The sequence below is a fragment of the Somniosus microcephalus genome, chromosome 10 (assembly GCF_052327205.1).
Source record: "Somniosus microcephalus isolate GS21.2 chromosome 10, FLI_Smic_1.0, whole genome shotgun sequence".
Taxonomy (NCBI): domain Eukaryota; kingdom Metazoa; phylum Chordata; class Chondrichthyes; order Squaliformes; family Somniosidae; genus Somniosus; species Somniosus microcephalus.
The window spans coordinates 184,734,864-184,754,974 of record NC_140996.1 but is presented as its reverse complement, the minus strand read 5'-3'; the positions used below and the strand labels follow the sequence as shown (position 1 = coordinate 184,754,974).

At 46.9% G+C, this 20,111-nt stretch overlaps 1 protein-coding gene across 6 annotated transcripts in view; it reads right to left on the bottom strand.

Annotated features, from left to right (window-relative positions):
* b3glcta (beta 3-glucosyltransferase a) overlaps nt 1–20,111 on the bottom strand; it is a 330,362-nt gene that overhangs the window by 141,385 nt on the left and 168,866 nt on the right. For all 6 annotated transcript variants that reach the window (XM_085999315.1, XM_085999319.1, XM_085999317.1 and 3 more), the window contains exon 5: nt 167–243. In XM_085999315.1, coding sequence (XP_085855441.1) covers nt 167–243 — 77 coding nt within the window. The remainder of the gene's footprint in view (nt 1–166; nt 244–20,111) is intronic.

Sequence of the window (20,111 nt, the reverse complement as noted above, 5' to 3'; positions counted from 1 at the left end):
TATGTTTTAACATTAGCGCTGGTTTCTACGGCAGTTTTGATGGTACGGCATCAGCTCAGTCCCGTCAGTGCCGGATACCAGAAAGTTTCCTGTATATGCCTCTTACCTGTAAACAGAAACAATTCAATTTTCCCTGCATTCTGTCTGCATTACACAGGGTACTTACTGTGGTATTATGGGAATGATTGTCCAAGCTCCTTCATGCTTGCTCAATTCATGAATAAGCAGCACAGTAGGTAGATGCTATGAGGAAAGAAAAAGATGAATATAATTAAAATGAAATAGAAAATTCTCTCTATTTTTCTCCCTGCAAGACACAACACATCCATTGAAACATCCATCCTGCTGTTAGTGGGGTGGTGTGAACCACAAGCGTCTAACCACGGCTGTCGGCACTGATGCACAAAATTTGGGCCCAACTAGCTCAAAAGGTAAATATTCCTCTGCAGTTCTGCCACATTACTTAAAATAAACCTAATAATCCTTTATTTTTTGCCTTTAAATGCCTCCAGGGTCTTGTCCCACTTTATCTCTGTAAACTCCTACAGCCATATACACCCCACCCCCTCCGCAAACATTTCATTACTCTAAGTTCTGCCTTTTCTGCTTGCACTCTCCCCCCCACAACCCAACCCAAGTCAATACCCCATCATTTGTGGCAGAGCCTTGAGAACCACAAATATTTGGGTACTATTCTCTGGAATTCAATCCCTAAATCTCTCAGTCTCTCTTGCTCTCTTGCTCTTTCTTTTTTAACAACTTCTTCAAAACCCATTTCTTTAACCAAGCTTTCAGTCACCCTTTCTCAGCTCTCCTTTCTTGTTTTGGCATCTGTTTTTTCTTATGGCCGTCTGTGGGAGCGTTTTACAATAAATGTGCTATATAAATACAAATTGTTGTTGTTGGTCATAAAAAATCTTGTGAATCTGCTAAATGTGTAGCCTGACAATTTACTTTTTAAAAATACTGATTTTTGTACAGGAACCATTATTTTTGTTGTAATAATATAGGGTCCAAAGCTACACGATTACTGCAGTACATCATAGTTATTTCAATAGTCACTCCAGTTTATTAATTTCAGTACTGCAATTCAAAATATTAGTCTTAACAGAACTTTATTGATGCGCATCCTCTATTATAGTACTATCAAATGCATAAGGAAATTCTCCAAATCAGGACCTCTTGAGAGCTTGAATGTTTTTTTGAATTCCCTTAAGCTCAGTCACAAAGCAACCAAGATTTAAAAAAAAGTTTGGTAAATTTATAAAATGCAGATTTCCTCTAGAAACATTCTGGTAATGAACATTATTCTCAACAGAGAATTCAACAACAATAATTTGCATTTATATAGCACCTTTAACATGGTAAAATGGCCCAAAGCACTTCACAGGAACATAACGAGATACAAATTGACACCAAGCCAAAGAAGGGGACATTAGGACAGGTGGCCAAAGAGGTAGGTTTTAAGCAGCATCTTAAAAGGAGGAGAGTGAGGTGGAGAGGCAAAGAGGTTTGAAGAGGAAATTCCAGAGCTTAGGGCCTAGACGGCTGAAAGCACTATTCACACTTCAACAATATTCTTTTCAAACTGCACCATTACATGCTGCTGTGATAGAAATAAAGAGCTTCACAAATTTTAACATAGTAATGCACATCAATTTTTTAAAAGTTTGTTCTCTGGATCTAGGCAATGCTGGCCAGGTTGCATTTATTGCTCATCCCTAATTGCCCCGAGAAGGTGGTGATGGGCATTCACCTTGAACTGTTGCAGTCCTTGCAGTGATGATGCTCCCACAATGGTGTTTGGTAGGGAATTCCAGGATATTGACCAGCAATACAAGTCCAATTCAGTATGGTTTGTGACTTGGAGGTGATGGAGTTCTCACGACCGGGCTACTCTTACCATTCTTGTGGTAGAGGTTGTAGGGGAAGGAGATTCTGTTGAAGTAACCTTGGTGAAGTAACCTTGGTGAGTTGCTGCAGTGCATCCTTTAGATCGTTCATCACCATGCACCAGTGATGGAGGGGGTGGACATTGAGCCTGTTGAGGCGTGCCAATCAAGTAAACTGCTCTGTCCTGGATGTTGTTGAGTGTTGGTTATGGCTGCATCCATTTAGGAAAGTGGTAAGTATTTCATCGCAGTCCAGATTGAGACTTGTAGATGGTAGAGAAGCTTTGAGGGATCAGGAGATGAGCCGCTCATTTCAGAATACCCAGCCTCTGCTCTGCTCTTGTAGTGTTGATATAGCTGGTCCTGTTAAACGTCTGGTCAATGGTGACCTTATTGATGGTGAGGACTCTGTGATAATGGTGTGCTGAATGTCAAGGAAAGGTGACTGGGCTTTCTCTTGTTCGAGATAGTCATTAACTGGCACTTATGTGGCACGAATGTTACCTGCCACTTGTCAAGTATGGATGTTATCCAGGTATGCTATAGGCTGGCATGGGCTCCTTTCATTATTGGGGCTATTTGATCATGGAAACTATCCAAGCTGAGCCGATCATGTCCACACCTGAGCAGAAGAGGGAAGGGCTTACCTTTATGTGCTTATGTTAACAAAATCATAAACACATTTTTTTATAAAAGGGTTTATGATTTAATTGTACACAGCACACAGAAGAAATTTTCACCATTCCCACAATTTCCATATATTTCTCCTTTCCAGAAGGAGATCACTGAACAGCAACCAAAAGTGGAAACCCCAACTAAATTTTGTTTTCCCTAGCTGAGAGGCATGGAGGTCAGTTGTGGTACCTCAACTGCTGCCCTGGCTGGGATCAGCTAATCAAGCAGAGTGTAGAAATCAAATCTCCTAGCTTCTGATCTGTATGGCTCAGTAACACACCTTGTAATGCATTTACTCAATGTGCCAATCAACAGTTCTCATGCTTTGCTATCAAGGTCTTAAGAATTAAGAGTCCTCCTCCAAATTATATACATTTTCCACTGTGGATTATATTGTCTGTTGTCTTACACAACATTATGTTGGGAGGCTTCCCAATTGCAAAGATGACAATGAAGGACTGCAACCTGAACATCACCTGCTGTCACATTTCGAGATGTTTGACCATTTTCTCTCAGGAGGATTTGGAAAAAAAAAGGTTTCATTTAAATTTGGGCATTTTAAAGCAAAGTGTATTCACACACTTAAAAAAAGAGATGAAAGGTGGTTAAAATGCTAATAAACTAAGCTTTTATGTTACTTCTCCTAAGACTGCAAATAATAAGCTATTCATTAGACTGTATCACTAATCAATAAACACCTGACACCCACTCAACTGTGAAATCTCTGGTCCCGGCACTTGGTATAGGTGTTCTGGCTATGACCAGACACCGGCGGAAAATGCAGGAGAATAGTTATGAATCAAGAAAATGGGTTGTTCAGCTGACTTAACAGTGCTTCAGCAGTTAGGTATTCACTCTAAATCAGGTAATCCAGAGGGTCATGACCAATAGTTCTATCATCCTCGTAGAAATTATGGCATTATAGTAATAAGGAACTAATGTCTGGACGTGGAAAGGTAATAAAGTCATACTGACCTGAATAAAATGCTGAGGAAGGACACATGCAGGATGTCTGATAGAATGCTGAACAGGTATACCTGAACTTGAGAGGCCTCCTGCCCAAACTGTGGCTGATATTAATGTCATGTCAAGACTAGAAATCTTAACATTGACCCTCAGTTGCATCTAATTTAGCACAGCTTCAGCAATGGTGGAATCTCAAAACTCTGCAAAGACTACAGGGCCAAATGTTACGCACGCCACCTGGTGGAAATGGGGTGGTGCCAATGTTCCCACTTAGCAGCGCGGCCGCGCAACTGTCTGAAGCTCCCGCGCAGGCCGCTTGCCAGTTCCTCAAATGAAAAACCATTCATGCACATAAGTTACAAAAAAAATTACAGGGAACATTGGTGGGCGCGCTATTAAAATTGCGTCAGAGTAATTACCGCCCTGTTCCCACTCGTTTCTTGCTGTCTGCTATTTTAACCGCACACAGATTTTTATGCAGCCTATGCGCCTGCCAGAAGCAGATACAGGCCTCATGAATGCATGCAAATCAGGGTCCTATGACATAATTAGGATCCAAATGCCATTTTTACGTGAAATTGCGGAAGTCCCGCCCAATGCCCAACCCTTGTTTTTTTGAATATTTTAATGCAGCTTCTGTCCCAGGCCCACAAGAGATGCACATCAGACACAAAAGGGGCAGGTAACTGGAATTAGGGGATTCTACGCTTTTTCACATCCATTACGCCCCATGAACTGGCTCAGGAAAATTGGCTCCAGTAACGCATGCATACATCCTTCTGTGTCCGCCCCTGGAAAAAACTCTCTTACTTATGAAATCCCAATGTCCAGCCTTTGGCCCTCCATTCACCATGACATTTCTGCAGCTACCGATCTGCTCAACCACACCCTCACCACCACATTTGATGCCCTAGTCCCCATTAAAACAATTACTCACCCTCACCTTGGCCGTTCCCCTGATATAGCCCTCATCTGCGCCCCCTTAAGTCCAAGGGACACAGACTTGAACGGATAGGGCAGACAGCTGATTTAGCCATCACCGCCAGATCTGGTTGGAGCACATAAACCATCATCGGGTCCTGCTCTCATCTGCCAAAATTGCTCACTATGCCAGAATCATTCTGGAATGCAAAGTTAAACCCCAGCTTCTATTCTCCACTGCTAACCGTCTTCTTAAACCCCTCTCCCCGGTCTCCTCCACCCTCACCTCCGACAACACGTGTGAGGAGCTCATGGACTTCTTTGTCTTTAAGATTGAGACCATCCGTTCAGCTACTTCTGCCACTTCCCTTCCTTCCCCTAGCCCACCGGGCCAAACTTCCTCTAAGGTTCCCCCCTGCCAAAGCCCTGAACTCACATCTTTCTCCAGTTTCTCTCCAATCTCCCTTCATGACCTCTCCGCGCTCATCTTGTCCATGAGACCCACTTCCTGCGCCCTTGGCCCTATACCCACCAAACTGCTGACTACGCAACTTCCTTTTCTGGCTCCCATGTTAGCTGACATTGTTGATGGTTCTCTCTCTTCAGGTACTGTCCCCCTTTCCCTCAAATCTGCCATCATCACCCCTCTCCTCAAAAAACCAACCCTTGATCCCCTCCTTCCTTGCAAACTACCACCCCATGTCTAACCTCCCATTCCTCTCCAAAGTCCTTGAATGTGTTGTCACTGCCCAAATCCGTGCCCATCTTTCCCGCAAATCCATGTTTGAATCCCTCCAATCAGGTTTCCGCCCTTGCCACAGTACTGAAACGGCTCTCATCAAAGTCACTAATGACATCCTTTGTGACTGTGACAAAGGTAAACTATCTCTCCTCGTCCTTCTTGACTTCTCTGCAGCCTTTGACATTGTTGACCACTCCATCCTTCTCCAATGCCTCTCCACAGTCATCCAGCGGGGTGAGACTGCACTCACCTGATTCCATTTTTATTGATCTAATCATAGCCAGAGAATCACCTGCAACAGCGTCTCTTCCCGCTCCTGCATAGTTACCTCTGGTGTCCCCCAAGGACCTATCCTTGGCCCCCTCCTATTTCTCATCTACATGTTGCCCCTTAGCGACATCATCCGAAAACACAGCATCAGTTTCCACATGTATGCTGACGACACCCAGCTCTACCTCACTACCACTTCTCCCGACCCCTCCAGTCTCTAAATTGTCAAACTGCCTGTCCAAGATCCGGTTCCAGATGAGCAGAAATTTTCTCCAATTAAATATTAGGAAGACCGAAGCCATTGTTTTCAGTCCCCGCCACAAACTCCGTTCCCTAGCCACTGACTCCATCCCTCTCCCTAACATCTGTCTGAAGCTGAGCCACACTGTTCGCAACCTTGGTGTCATATTTGACCCTGAAATGAGCTTCCGACCACATATCTAAGATCGCAGCATAACTAAGACCGTTTATTTCCACCTCCCTAACATCGCCCGTCTCTGCCCTTGCCTCAGCTCATCCGCTGCTGGAACCCTCATCCATGCCTTTGTTACCTCTAGGCTTGACTATTCCAATGCACTCCTGGCTGGCCTCCCACATTCTACCCTCCGTAAAGTTGAAGTCATCCAAAACTCGGCTGCCCGTGTCCTAACTCGCACCAAGTTCCGTTCACCCATCACCCCTGTGCTCTTTGACCTACATTGGCTCCCCAGTAAGCAACACCTCAATTTCAAAGTTCTCATCCTTGTTTTCAAATCCCTCTATGGCCTCGGCCCTCCCCATCGCTAATCTCCTTCAGCCCCACAACCCCCGCCCCCACTCCCCGCGACCGCCCCCCCCCCATCCCCCCCCAACCCCCAAGATATCTGCGCTCCTCTAATTCTGGCCTCTTCAGTATCCCCGATTATAAATCGCTCAACCATTTGTGGCCGTGCCTTCTGTTGCCTTGGCCCCAAGCTCTGGAATTCCCTGCCTAAACCTCTCCGCCTTGCTACCTCTTTTTCCACCTTTAAGACGTTCCTTAAAACCTACCTCTTTGAACAAGCTTTTGGTCACTTGCCTTAATTTCTCCTTATGTGGTTGGTATCAATTTTTTTTCTTATAATACTCCTGTGAAGCGCCTTGGGGTATTTTACTACGTTAAAGGCGTTATATAAATACAAGTTGTTGTTGTTATAGATATGGTTCCACCGCTGCTGGCTATCCTCCAGTTCATTGCTCAATTGACTGGTCTTAACATGTGAGCCATGATAGTGAAGCCAAAGTCACTGAATAGTGATCAGCAGAGAGATTGCTGGCTGACACTTTCACTACCCTATGTCGCACACACTTAAATTACTTGTAGTAGCCTCACCATCACTCCGGTTGAGATCAGCAAACTGAAGCACAAACCAGGGATCAAATCTGGGACCATTCTGGTTTATAGGTCTCAATAATTGAGCAAGTAAGGCTTGAACTTGGGAACCATTGGGCCAGACAAATCATTTCTGCTAGATTTTTTTCCAAACATTTTTAATCAAAACATATTAATAAAAATGTACTTTAGTACACCAAATTAATAAGTTCTGATGGCAATTTAAAGAAAAGTTTCTCATCATAAATTTCAGGTACAAAGGTAACCCAAGACCAGACATGAGCACAAAATTGGATTTTATTCATTTTCAAACCCAGTCCACAAACAATACAAGCATGGGATGATGAATCTGCTGGCATGGAGCCAAGAAAATGGACTGCTCAGCTGGGTCAACAGTTAGGTATTCACTCGGAATCAGGTAATCCAGAGGGTAATTACTAATAGTTGTATCATCCTCATTCAAATGATGACATTATGGCCTAGAAATTGGGTATAGCCCCGCTTGAGGCATTAGAACTGGCGCTGCGCAAAGTTTATAGCCAGACGCAACTTATCGCCGCCTAGCGCGATATTGGGTTGCATCGCCCGCAAAGGTGATGGAGGCGCGAATTCAGGCGTTGCACGGGACTCCTAAGGCGCAAAACTTCCGGCGCAACCCAATATCGGTGCGGACGGGCGCAGCGCAGGTGCTCTCAATTACCGATAACCACGAGACTTCCAGGCGCCGGCCGGCTCTTAAAGGGGTGGGTCAGTCAGCCTCAGCTTCCACACTCAGCGCCTTGTAGGCCTCAGAATCGGTGCAGGCCCTTCTCTGGTGCAAAAAACTTGGACCAGATGGAGGTGAGACAGAGAGCAGAGCGCTTCAGCAATGAGGCTCTGGAGCAATTGCTGGCCGCAGTGGAGTGCCGTCGAGATGTTCTGTACCCAGACAATGGCAGGAGGGCGAATCAAAAGGAATACCGCTGAGCTTGGAGGGATGTTTCTCAGAGAGTCAACTCCAGCAGCATGGTGACCAGCAGCCCTGTACAGTGCAGGAATAAATTCAACGACCTCACTCGGGTCGTGAGGGTGAGTGGTGTTTATTCAAACTTCTGAATCCCTCCATCTGCACCTGACTTTATGGCTACAGGGTGCGCGATGCCCCAATGGCCATGTGTCAGCAAGCACGCATGGCCCTTTCTGGGCACACACATGCACATTTGACTCAGGGCATCATGTAAGGGCTCTTCCACCATGGGGGGCATGAGATGATCACTCAGGGCATCATGTAACATAACTTCCCCTTCTTTCCCCTGCAGTCCAAGCTGGCGAAGATTCGCAAAGACCAGCTTCGAACCGGTGGAAGACCTCCACAAGTGGTCACTCTCATGGATCTCGAGGAGAGAGTGCACCAGATTCTTGGAGGCCGTCTGAGTGGTCCTGTTACCACTGCAGCTGCCGACCCCATTGTCGACAGCAATGGTAAGGTTCTGACCTTTTACAGCTGTCTCCTTCCACTTGGTCCCCCCGCCAGCATGCTTTCTCACTGTGGAGCCATGTCATAGCCTTGCTGCAATCTGGCATGCCTTGCTGCCAACCTGTCCTTTTGCAAAAGCCACTCTTCCACCTCCCTGCTTTCAAATGCTGCATCACCAGCTCGGGATCCGGGCCCTGAAGCTGCCAGTGCCAGTGCCTCCGGAGGCGAGGATCAGGAGGAAGCCGGACCATCCGTTCCAGCCTCAGGGGAGCCTACACATCTGCAGACTGGGGATAGTAGTTCCCTGGAAGGGGGGGGGGGGGGGGGGGCTCTGATGAGGAGCCATTTGCCGGAACAAGTGGCCTGCAGCAACGCGAGGGAGGTCGGCAAGTTCGGCCACCGGCTCCCCGGAGGGCAAGGCAGGTAGTGATGACTGCTGCACAGAGTGCAGAGGAGGTGCGTCGCCTGGCTGAAATGAGCACCCAGGCCCGGCTCAGGCACACTGAGCTGATGGCTGCAGTGGGGAGGATGCCTCAGTCGATAGAAACACTGGCAAAGAGTGTGCTGGACTTTGGGGCAGCAATGGAGAGGACTGTCCAGGGCTTCTCCGAAGCACTGGCACCAGCCACACAGGTCCTCACTGCTGCCACGCAGTCACTTGCTGGCCTCATCCACACCCAGATTGAGGCAACGCGAACTCTCACTGCTGCCACCCTATCTGCATCAGTTAGGATCACCCCGGGCCCTTCCAGTACCACACGAGGCCAGGAATCAGTGGAGCAGTCGATTGTGGCGGATGAGCCGAACCGGTCCCCTCCGAGAGCCAGTGTGTCGTCCGACCATGGTGCAGGTGTCCTCTCTCGGCAGGTGACCATTGCTCATGCCACCGCTGGAACGTCTGCAGTGCAGCTGCCACCACCTGCAGTGCACACTGCTTCCAGCCATGCCCAGATCAAGCAGCCAGCCTCCGCACCCTCCAAGCCCAGAGGTCGTCCAGGCCGTCCCTCAGGGGCTTCTGCGCTTCCAGACAATCAGCAGGCGTCCCCCAGCCTTGACACCGCCACTGGGGTTCAATTACGTAGGCGCAGCAGGGAGGGAAGGGGCCGACCGCGAAAGAGAAGTCGAGCTCCATCAAGGGGCCAGCAGTAGAGGGAGTTGCTGAGATGTTTCTTTCTCCAAATTCAAGGACGCCCTCACCTGTTGTGATTGTTTGTGATGGTTTGTTTAGTTTTGTGGCTTTGCCAGAGAGTTAACTGTTATTTTGTTAGTTATGGTTTCTGTTGACATGACGTTGTTATGCTGGAAGGAAGCACTTTTTTGACAATAAAGATTTTTTTTTTATTTACAATGGTACTCGTAACTATTTACACTCATGGTGGCCTTCATAGGCTTTGTAAGATCCGAAGTGCGCAGGACGAATGATACCCATCATTCCGTCAGAGGGGCCTAGAACCGAGTCCTTATGAGCCTCTGATGGACGGCCCTTCCAGTTTCAGGAGCCCTCCCATCTTCCTCCTCCTCCTCGTCCGCATGCTCCTCCTCCTCCTCCTCCTCGTCCGCCTGCTCTTCCTCCTCCTCCTCCTCCTCGTCCGCATGCTCCTCCTCCTCCTCGTCCGCCTGCTCTTCCTCCTCCTCGTCCGCTTGCTCTGCTGGACCTTGAGGGTCGGCTAGCATTGGCTGGGTTCATCGAATGGCCAAGTTGTGGAGCATGCAGTAGACGATGACGATGCGACCCACTTGCTCCGGCGAGTACTGCAGGGCTCCTCCCGGATGGTCTAGACAGCGGAAACGCTGTTTGAGCACACCAATAGTGTGCTCCACAATGTTCCTGGTCACCTGATGGCGGCTGTTGTAAAGCTCTTCTGCCAGGGTGGCGGGCAAACGGAGTGGGGTCATGAGCCATGGGCAGAGAGGATAGCCCTTGTCGTCCAGAAGCCAGCCTCGTGGGTGAGCCGGGCCCTCAAAAAGGTCAGAAACTGAGGTCTGCCGCAGGATGAACGCATCGTGGCTGCTCCCAGGGAATTGTGCGTTGACTGCCATGATCATCTGGCGGTGGTCACAGACCAGCTGGACATTGAGGGAGTGGAACCCCTTGCGGTTGCGGAACTCCTCCGGATTCTGCAATGGCGCCCGCAAAGCCACGTGTGTGCAATCAATGGCCCCCTGCACCATGGGGAAGTCTGGAATAGCAGCGAAGCCCTGCGCGCGCTCCGCCTGCTTCTCCAGGGTCACAGGGGAGGTGATTAATTGACGCCTCCTTCTATAGAGGGTAGCTGTCACTTGCCGGATGCAACAATGCACTGCAAATTGTGAAATATTCGCGATGTCCCCAGTGGCTGACTGAAAGGATCCGCTGGCGTAAAAGTTCAGGGCAACAGTCACTTTGACGGCAACCGACAGAGAGGTCCTGCACCGTAGACGCGGCTGCAGATCCTCAGCAAGCAGGTGGCACAGCTCAGTCACAACTTCCTTACTGAATCTGAGCCTTCGCAGACACTGCTCCTCCGACATGGTAAGGTATGACACCTGCTGCCTGAAAACCCTCGCAGCGTATCGTCGGATTGGGCTGCCTCCATTGCCCCTCCTCCATCTGGCCAATCCCGGCCCTCTCTCCTGCCGTCTCTGTGCCCCTTCCAAGTGTCCGGCCATGAGGACATTCCCCTCCAAAGCAGCTCCCATTGCTATGCCAGACAGGCAACACGCAGTAATGTCTAGCGCACCAACTGCTCCGGATAGGGCTGCAGGTCCCAAGTCTTCGAAGGCTAAATCCGAAAAATAGTGTGTAACAGTAGTTCACCAACTCTCTCCAGCAACGATCAGAATGAACAGGCCAAGTGGCTGCAGCTTTTATACTAGAGCTGTCCCCTTTAAATAGCGCCCCCTGACTCCGAGAAGGACCTGGGAACGTTCCATCCAACTGTCACTACTAGCGCCAGGCGGAAAGGTGCCGGGCGCCACCGAATATCTGGTCAGGGGCGCCAAAAAGGCGTTGCACACTGAAATGACGTCATGATCTGCCTGCGCACGCGGGCGCGCGCTAAGAGTTAGCGCAGGCACTAAATGGATACTCAGTATGGGAGGTGTCGCTATCTTCATTGCGCCCGCCCAAACATTGGGTAACGCCCCAATTCTCGGGCTCTTTAGGCGCTAATCGCTGGCGCAAACAACATAGAAACATAGAAGATAGGAGCAGGAGTAGGCCATTCAGCCCTTCGAGCCTGCTCCACCATTCAATGAGGTCATGGCTGATCATCCAAATTCAGTACCCTGTCCCTGCCTTCTCCCCATATCCCTTGATCCCTTTAGCCTTAAGAAGTATATCTAACTCCTTCTTGAATATATTTAATGAATTGGCCTCCACTGCCCTCTGTGGCAGAGAATTCTACAGGTTCACTACACTCTGCGTGAAGAAGTTCCTCCTCATTTCAGTCCTAAATGGCTTACCCCTTATCCTTAGACTATGACCCCTGGTTCTGGACTCCCCGGCCATCCAAAACATCCTTCCTGCATCTAGTCTGTCCAGACCTGACAGAATTTTATAGGTTTCGATGAGATCCCCTCTCAATCTTCTAAACTCCAGTGAGTATAAGCCCAATCGACACAATCTCTTCTCATACGTCATTCCTGCCATCCCAGGTATCAGCCTGGTGAATCTTCGCTGCACTCCCTCCATGGCAAGAACGTCCTTCCTCAGGTAAGGTGACCAAAACTGCACACAATACTCAAGGTGCGGTCTCACCAAGGCCCTGCACAACTGTAGCAAGACATCCTTGTCCCTGTACTCGAACCCTCTTGCTACGAAGGCCAGCATACCATTTGCCTTCTTCGCCGCTTGCTGTACCTGCATGCTTACCTTCAGCGACTGGTGCACAATAACACCCAGGTCTCTTTGCACTTCCCCTTCTCCCAATCTATTGCCATTCAAATAATAATCTGCCTTCCTGTTTTTGCCACCAAAGTGGATAACCTCACATTTATCCACATTATAGTGCATTTGCCATGTTTCTGCCCAATCACCCAACCTGTCCAAATCATACTGGAGTTTCACGACATCCTCCTCACGGCTTACCCTCCCACCAAGCTTTGTGTCGTCTGCAAATTTGGAGATATTACATCCAATTCCCTCGTCCAGATCATTAATATATATTGTGAACAGCTGGGGTCCTAGGACCAATCCTTGCGGTACCCCACTAGTCACTGCCTGCCACTCGGAAAACGACCCGTTTATTCCAACTCTTCGCTTTCTGTCCGCCAACCAGTTCTCTATCCAAGTCAATACCTTGCCCCCAATCCCATGTGCCTTAATTTTGCACGCTAATCTCTTATGTGGGACCTTATCGAAAGCCTTCTGAAAGTCCAAATGCACCACATCCACTGGTTGTCCCTTATCTATTTTACCAGTTACATCCTCAAAAAATTCCAGTAGATTAGTCAAGCATGATTTACCTTTTGTAAATCCATGTTGACTTTGTCCGATCCTGTCACTGCTTTCCAAGTGCTCTGCTATTTCATCTTTTATAATAGACTCCAGCATTTTCCCCACTACCGATGTCAGGCTTACCGGTCTATAATTCCCCGCTTTTTCTCTACCACCTTTTTTGAATAGTGGGGTAACATTAGCTACCCTCCAATCCATGGGTACCGTTCCAGAGTCTATCGAGTTCTGGAAGATGACCAGCAATGCATCTACTATCTCTAGGGCCACTTCCTTAAGTACCCTGGGATGTCGACCATCAGGCCCTGGGGATTTATCAGCCTTCAGTCCCATCAATTTTCCTAACACCATTTCCCTACAAATACTGATTTCTTTCAGTTCCTCCCTTTCATCAGACCCTATGTTCCCTGACATCTCTGGGAGGTTATTTGTGTCCTCCTTTGTGAAGACAGAACCAAAGTATGTGTTAGATCGGGTAATTAATTTCAGTGGACCACACTGATCGGAGGTCAACACACTAAAATTAAAGTTTGCGAGTCCGGTGGTAAGTTTTAAATAGTCGATTTATTGCATCACTTGATTTACACTGTTTGACTTCCTTTATCCGACTAACATCATATTCAAAATGGCTGGTTTTTATACAGCAGCAGATGTACCCGCCCCCTTTATTACCATTGGCTCAGCAGCATGCATGCAGAGCTATGGTTGGTTCAACTACATCACACTGATTGGATCTCTGGTACATCAATCATTCCTTTGTTCTCTAGTTAAGCAGAATCATCACTTTCAGTTTTAAGCTAAGATCAGCACTTTCACAGTTTAAGCTAAATCAGCATTTTCATTGTTCTCAGTTTTTAAGTCAGCCGATGTGACGTTACCAGCTGTGATTGGATCTGATACATCACACCATCCTTTGGCACGTGGTCAGCTTAAGCATAATCAGATTTCTTTAAATCATTAGATTTTAATCATATTAAAGTCTATGTTATTAAAATATATATATATTCCCTAACACTCCCCCCTTTGATTCTTTCAAAAATTGAATCATAAAAATAAAGAGTCAGATTAAAAATATAATCAATCATTGCTATGTTTTGCCACTGTCCGGATCAGTGGCTCTGCACAAATTTACATCAACCAGGATTTTACTTGGCCACAGTTGGTCTGCCATTTCCTTGTTTCCCATTATAAATTCCCCTGATTCTGACTGTAAGGGACCTACGCTTGACTTCACCAATCTTTTTCTCTTCACATATCTATAAAAGCTTTTACAGTCAGTTTTTATGTTCCGCGCTAGCTTACTCTCATATTCTATTTTCCCTTTCTTAATTAATCCCTTTGTCCTCCTTTGTTGATTCCTAAACTGCTCCCAATCCTCAGGATTAACCGAATTTCTAGGCCTATATATCTGGCTGTGGAAAGATAATACATAAAGTCATGCTGCAGCTAATTAGTGCCTACATTAACAATACTTTATTTGGGTTTTAAACACAATAAAGAGGATTTTTTTTTTTATTCGTGCCGGGTTATGGACATCGCTGGCAAGGCCAACATTTATTGCTCATCCTGAATTACCCTCGAGGTGGTGGTGGTAAGCCGCCTCTTGAACTGCTGCAGTCCTTGCGGTGAAAGTACTCCCACAGTGCTGTTAGGGAGTGAGTTCCAGGATTTTAACCCAGCAATGATGAAGGAACGACAATATATTTCCAAGTCAGGACAGTGTGTAACTTGGAGGGGAACTTGCAGGTGATGGTGTTCCCATGCGCCCCTACTGCCCTTATCCTTCTAAGTGGTAGAGGTCACGGGTTTGGGAGGTGCTGTCGAAGAAGCCATGGCGAGTTCCTACAGTGCATTTTGTAGCTGGTACACACTGTAGCCACCGTGCACCAGTGGTGGAGAGAGTGAATGTTTAAGGTGGTGGATGGGGTGCCAATCAAGTGGGCTGCTTTGTCCTGGATGGTGTTGAGCTTCTTGAGTGTTGTTGGAGCTGTACTCATCCAGGCAAATGGAGAGTATTCCATCACACTCCTTACTTGTGCCTTGTAGATGGTGGAAAGGCTTTGGGGAGTCAGGAGGTGAGACACTTGCCGCAGAATACCCAACCTCTGACCTGCTCTTGTTGCCACTGTATTTATGTGGCTGGTCCAGTTAAGTTTCTGGTCAGTGGTGACCCCCAGGATGTCGATGGTGTGGGATTCAGTGATGGTAATGCTGTTGAATGTCATGGGGAGGTGGTTAGACTCTCGCTTGTTGGAGATAATCATGCTTGGCACTTGTGTGGAGCAATATTACTTGCCACTTATCAGCCCAAGCCTGAATGTCATCCAGGTCTTGCTGCGTGCGGGCATGGACTGCTTCATTTTCTGAGGAGTTGCAAATGGAACTGAACACTGTAATCATCAGCGAACATCCCCACTTCTGACATTATGATGGGAGGGAAGGTCATTGATGAAGCAGCCGAAGATGGGTGGGCCTAGGACACTGCCCTGCAGCAATGTCCTGGGGCGGAGATGATTGACCTCCAACAACCGCAACCATCTTTCTTTGTGCTAGGTATGACTCCAGCCAACGGAGAGTTTATCCCCTGTTTCCCATTGACTTCAATTTTACTAGAGCTCCTTGATGCTACACTCGGTCAAATGCTGCCTTGATGTCAAGGGCAGTCACTCTCGCCTCAGCTCTGGAATTCAGCTCTTTTGTCCATGTTTGGACCAAGGCTGTAATGAAGTCTGGAGCCGAGTAGTCCGAGCATCAGTGAGCAGGTTATTGGTGAGTAAATGTCGACGACACCTTCCTTCACTTTGCTGATGATTGAGAGTAGACTGATGGGGCGGTAATTGGCCGGATTGGATTTGTCCTGCTATTTGTGGACAGGACATACCTGGGCAGTTTTCCACATTGTCGGGTAGATGCCAGTGTTGTAGCTGTACTGGAACACGACAGCCAGAATGTTGTCGGGACCCACAGCCTTTGCTGTATCCAGTGCACTCAGCTGTTTGTTGATATCATGTGGAGTGAATCGAATTGACTGAAGACTGGCTTCTGCGATGGTGGGGACCTCAGGGTGCGGCTGATATGGATCATTCATTCAGCACTTCTGACTGAAGATGGTTGCAAACGCTCCAGCCTTGTCTTTTGCACTCGCAAGCTGGGCTCCGCCATTATTGAGGATGGGGATATTCATGGAGCCTCCTCCTCCCATTAGTTGTTTAATTGTCCACCACCATTCACGACTGATTGTGGCAGGACTGCAGAGCTTTGATCTGATCCGTTGATTGTGGGATCGATTAGCTCTGTCTATAGCATGCTGCTTCTGCTGTTTAGCATGCATGTAGTTCTGTGTTGCAGCTTCCCCAGTTTGGCACCTCATTTTTAGGTACGCCTGGTGCTGCTCCTGGCATGTTCTTTTACACTCATTGAACCAGGGTTCATCCCCTGGCTGATGGTAATGGTAGAGTGAGGGATATGCTGGGCCATGAGGTTACAAATTGTGGTGGAATACAACTCTGCTGCTGCTCTGGCCCACAGCGCCTCATGGATGTCCAGTTTTAAGTTGCTAGATCTATTCTGAATCTAGCCCATTTAGCACGATGGTAATGCCACACAACACGATGGAGGGTTTCCTCGGTGTGAAGACGGGACTTCGTCTCCACAAGGACCGCGCAATGATCACTACCAATGCTGCCATGGACAGATGCATCTGCGACATTGGTGAGGAAGAGGTCAAGTAGGTTTTTCCCCTTGTGTTGGTTCTCTCACCACCTGCCGCAGGCCTCAGCCAGCTTGGTCAGTAATGGTGCTACCGAGCTACTCTTGGTGATAGACATTGAAGTCCCCCACCCAGAGTACATTCTGTGCCCTTGCTTCCCTCAGTGCTTCTTCCAAGTGGTGTTCAACATGGAGGAGTATTGATTCATCAGCTGAGGGAGGGCGGTAGGTGGTAATCAGCAGGAGGTTTCCTTGCCCATGCTTGACCTGAAGCCATGAGAGTTCATGGGGTCCAGCGTCAATGTTGAGGACTCCCTGGGCCACTCCCTGCCGCTGCATATCACTGTACCACCACCTCTGGTGGGTCTGTCCTGCCGGTGGGACAGGACAGACCCGGGGATGGTGATGGAGGAGTCTGGGACATTGGCTGAAAGGTATTATTCTGTGAGTACAACTATGTTGCTTGACTAGTCTGTGGGACAGCTCTCCCAATTTTCACACTAGTCCCCAGATGCTAGTGAGGAGGACTTTGCCGGGTCGAGTGGGCTGGGTGTGCCGTTGTCGTGTCCAAAACCGGTGCCTAGGTCGATGCCAGGTGGTCTGTCCAGTTTTATTCTTATTATTGTTTCTCGTAGTGGTTTGTTACAACTGAGTGGCTTGCTAGGCCACTTCAGAGGGCAGTTAAGAGTCAACCACGTTGCTGTGGGTCTGGAGTCACATATAGGCCAGACCAGGTAAGGATAGCAGATTTCCTTTCCTAAAAGGATATTGGTGAACCAGATGGTTTTTTTTTATGACAAACCGATAGTTTCATGGTCACAATTACTGATGCTAGCTTTTTGTTCCATAATTATTTAATTAACTGAATTTAAATTCCCCAGCTGCTTTGAACTCACGTCTCCGGATCCTTAGTCTAGGCCTCTGGATTACTAGTCTAGTAACATACCATTCCCAGTTTCGCTTGTTGCTGCCATTCTGACTTCCCTCATGATCCCTCATGGAATAATTTTGCTAATGCCAATAAATGCAGGTGAACCTTGCTTCACACGCTATCTAATACCTCCCAGTGGAAGATATAGAGAAAGGGTACAAGAGGGCAAAGGAGCAAAATGTGAAGTACAAACACGGTGAATGAAGAGGAATAAGTCTAGAAGATAAGCCACTCTGGTGTAAGAAGCAGAGAACAAAAGAGCTTTTACTGTGACACTCATTCCTATTTGCGTACACTTTTTCTTGCTAGGAGGCGGCACAGGCTTACATACAAATAGTAAGATCAGAAGCTAGATACTGGTGTGTGTGGCATGCACGACGTGTCTCATCCACGATGTGTGACATCCTGGATCTGCAAAGTAGCCAAGAGGAGTATGCATTCATGAAGTGTCATAAAATTGTGCTGATCAAACCGGCAAATGCTGAGCCTAAGGACAAACTAGCTGCACTCTGCAACATACTTGGAAGGAAAGATTTATGGAAAACACATTCCAGATGATGGTACCCTGCAGATAGAAAGGAATGGTGAAGCACAGGACAGGCAAGTGGGTAACATACTGCAAGGGGAAGCTGAAGAGACAGGAGGAACAACCACAGTAAAAACCTGTAGGTCTGGGCTTGTCCTTTTTATATTTTGTTCTCAAGATGTGGGCAATGCTGCTTTTATTTCTCCATCCATAATTGCCCTAAGATGCCACCTTGAATTGCTGCAGTGCTTGTGGTGACTGCTCCCACAATGGTGTAGATAGTATAATTTCAGGACTTTGACCCAGTGACAACGATATTAGTCAAAGTCAGGATAGTGTGAAACCTACTGACTTGAGTCTTGTGGATGAAGAAGCTTGTAGGCCTGAGGAAGTGAACCACTTATCATAGAGTACCCAAGTTCTGTCCTGTTCTTGTAGCCAGTGTTGATACAGCTGGTCCAGTTAAGCTTCTAGTAAATGGTAGCCCTTAAGATGTTGATGCTGGGGTATTCGACCATGGTGGTGAGGGATAGGTTGTTAGGATTATTCTTATTAGACACGTTAACTCTCTGGCACTTGGGTGGCACAATTGTCACCTTCCACTTGTCAGTCTAGGCCTCAACATTGTCCAGGTCCTTCTGTAGGCTAGCACAGGCTGGTTCATTATAAGAGGAGTTGTGAATAGAGATGAATGTTATGAAATAGTCAGTGAACAACCCCCACTCCTGAATTCTCTGACAGAGTTAAAGTTATTGATGAAGCAGCTGAAGATGGCTGGGCCGAGGATGCTGCCCTGAGGAGCTCCTGCAGTGATGTCCTGGGGTTGTGATGAATGGCCTCCAACAACCTTCTATGTGTCAGGTGTAACACCAACCACTAGAGAGCTTTTCCCTCGACACCCCACGGACCTTAGTATAGCTACTGCTCCTTGCTGTCATAAATGCTGCTTTGATGTCAAGGGAAGATATCCTCGCCTCTCCTCTGGCATGTGGTTTTTGCCTGCACATCTGGATTAAAGCTCTGATTAGGTCTGGCAGAACTCAAACTGAGCAAATTACTGTTGAGCAGAGACTGCTTAATGGCATTTTTGACATTAGCGATCATAGGGCTTGGAAGGGACTGTTGAAGTAAACTTACTGTAGTTGCTGTACTGAAGCCTGTAGGTAATACATACTGTACACTGCAATATTATGCTAACAGGCTCAAATTGCCTGAGATGCCCAGTATCAGGCTGCTAGATCTGTCCTTAGTCTGGCACAAAGCAGTGCTTGCGTATGATCATCATGGAGACATTTTGAGACAGTAGCTAGACTTTATGACAACTGTATTAAACAAATTTAGCCTAGTATTAACAATCTACAATTGACATACAGCCAGTAAAATCCCCACTTCCTATATTTTCAGAAAGTCTCATCTCTCAGACATAATTATATACAAAAAGAGTCTCTGAAGATTACAAATACATGTCAAGCAATTCTAATTAGCAATGTCGCCAATGAAATTAAAAGCACATTCCACAGCACATCAAATTGAAGCCGCTACATATTGCCAACAATTAATGAAAATTTAAAGTTTATTTCTTATTCTGGAAATGCAAAAGGTCATAGCGACACTGCATTAATACTTGCCCATATATAGGCGGCACATGTACATTATACTAGGAGACATAAACCTTTTGGCAGATAGACGAGCATTCTGAGATAACAAGTCAAAAATGCTTTTGCACTGGATACTGACGTGTATCCAAATTTTGACCGAAACCTCAAAAGGGATAAAAGACTGAGAGGTTCGGTCTTCTATCGTTGAGCTACCTTGCGAAACCTACTGGACAAAATGGTCCAATACCATGAGGTGAACTTTACTGAACAATGCACTTCTACTTCTTTCCACAATTTATTTTTAGTTGCAAAACAGAAATGAAGCATTTCATAAACACTGCTCAGATAAAGACAGATTGCATTATTATAGTGTCTATGCATACTGGTGATCTTGTTGTTTTATAATGTCTGATACCACTGACCCTACTAGTACACAATAGTTTGGCCAGTGACTTTTCACCCTAACACTAATTATGTTTCTATTCTATGTTAGGGTTAGATTGCAATAATGTTTGAAGAACATTCAGAATCAAATTTAACATTTTAAGTTTCAAGTGATAAAATGCCTCTCTAGTTTCCATTTATGAAGTACATATTGACTCAGTGTGGCGGTACCACCGTGTACCTTACATAAAGACAC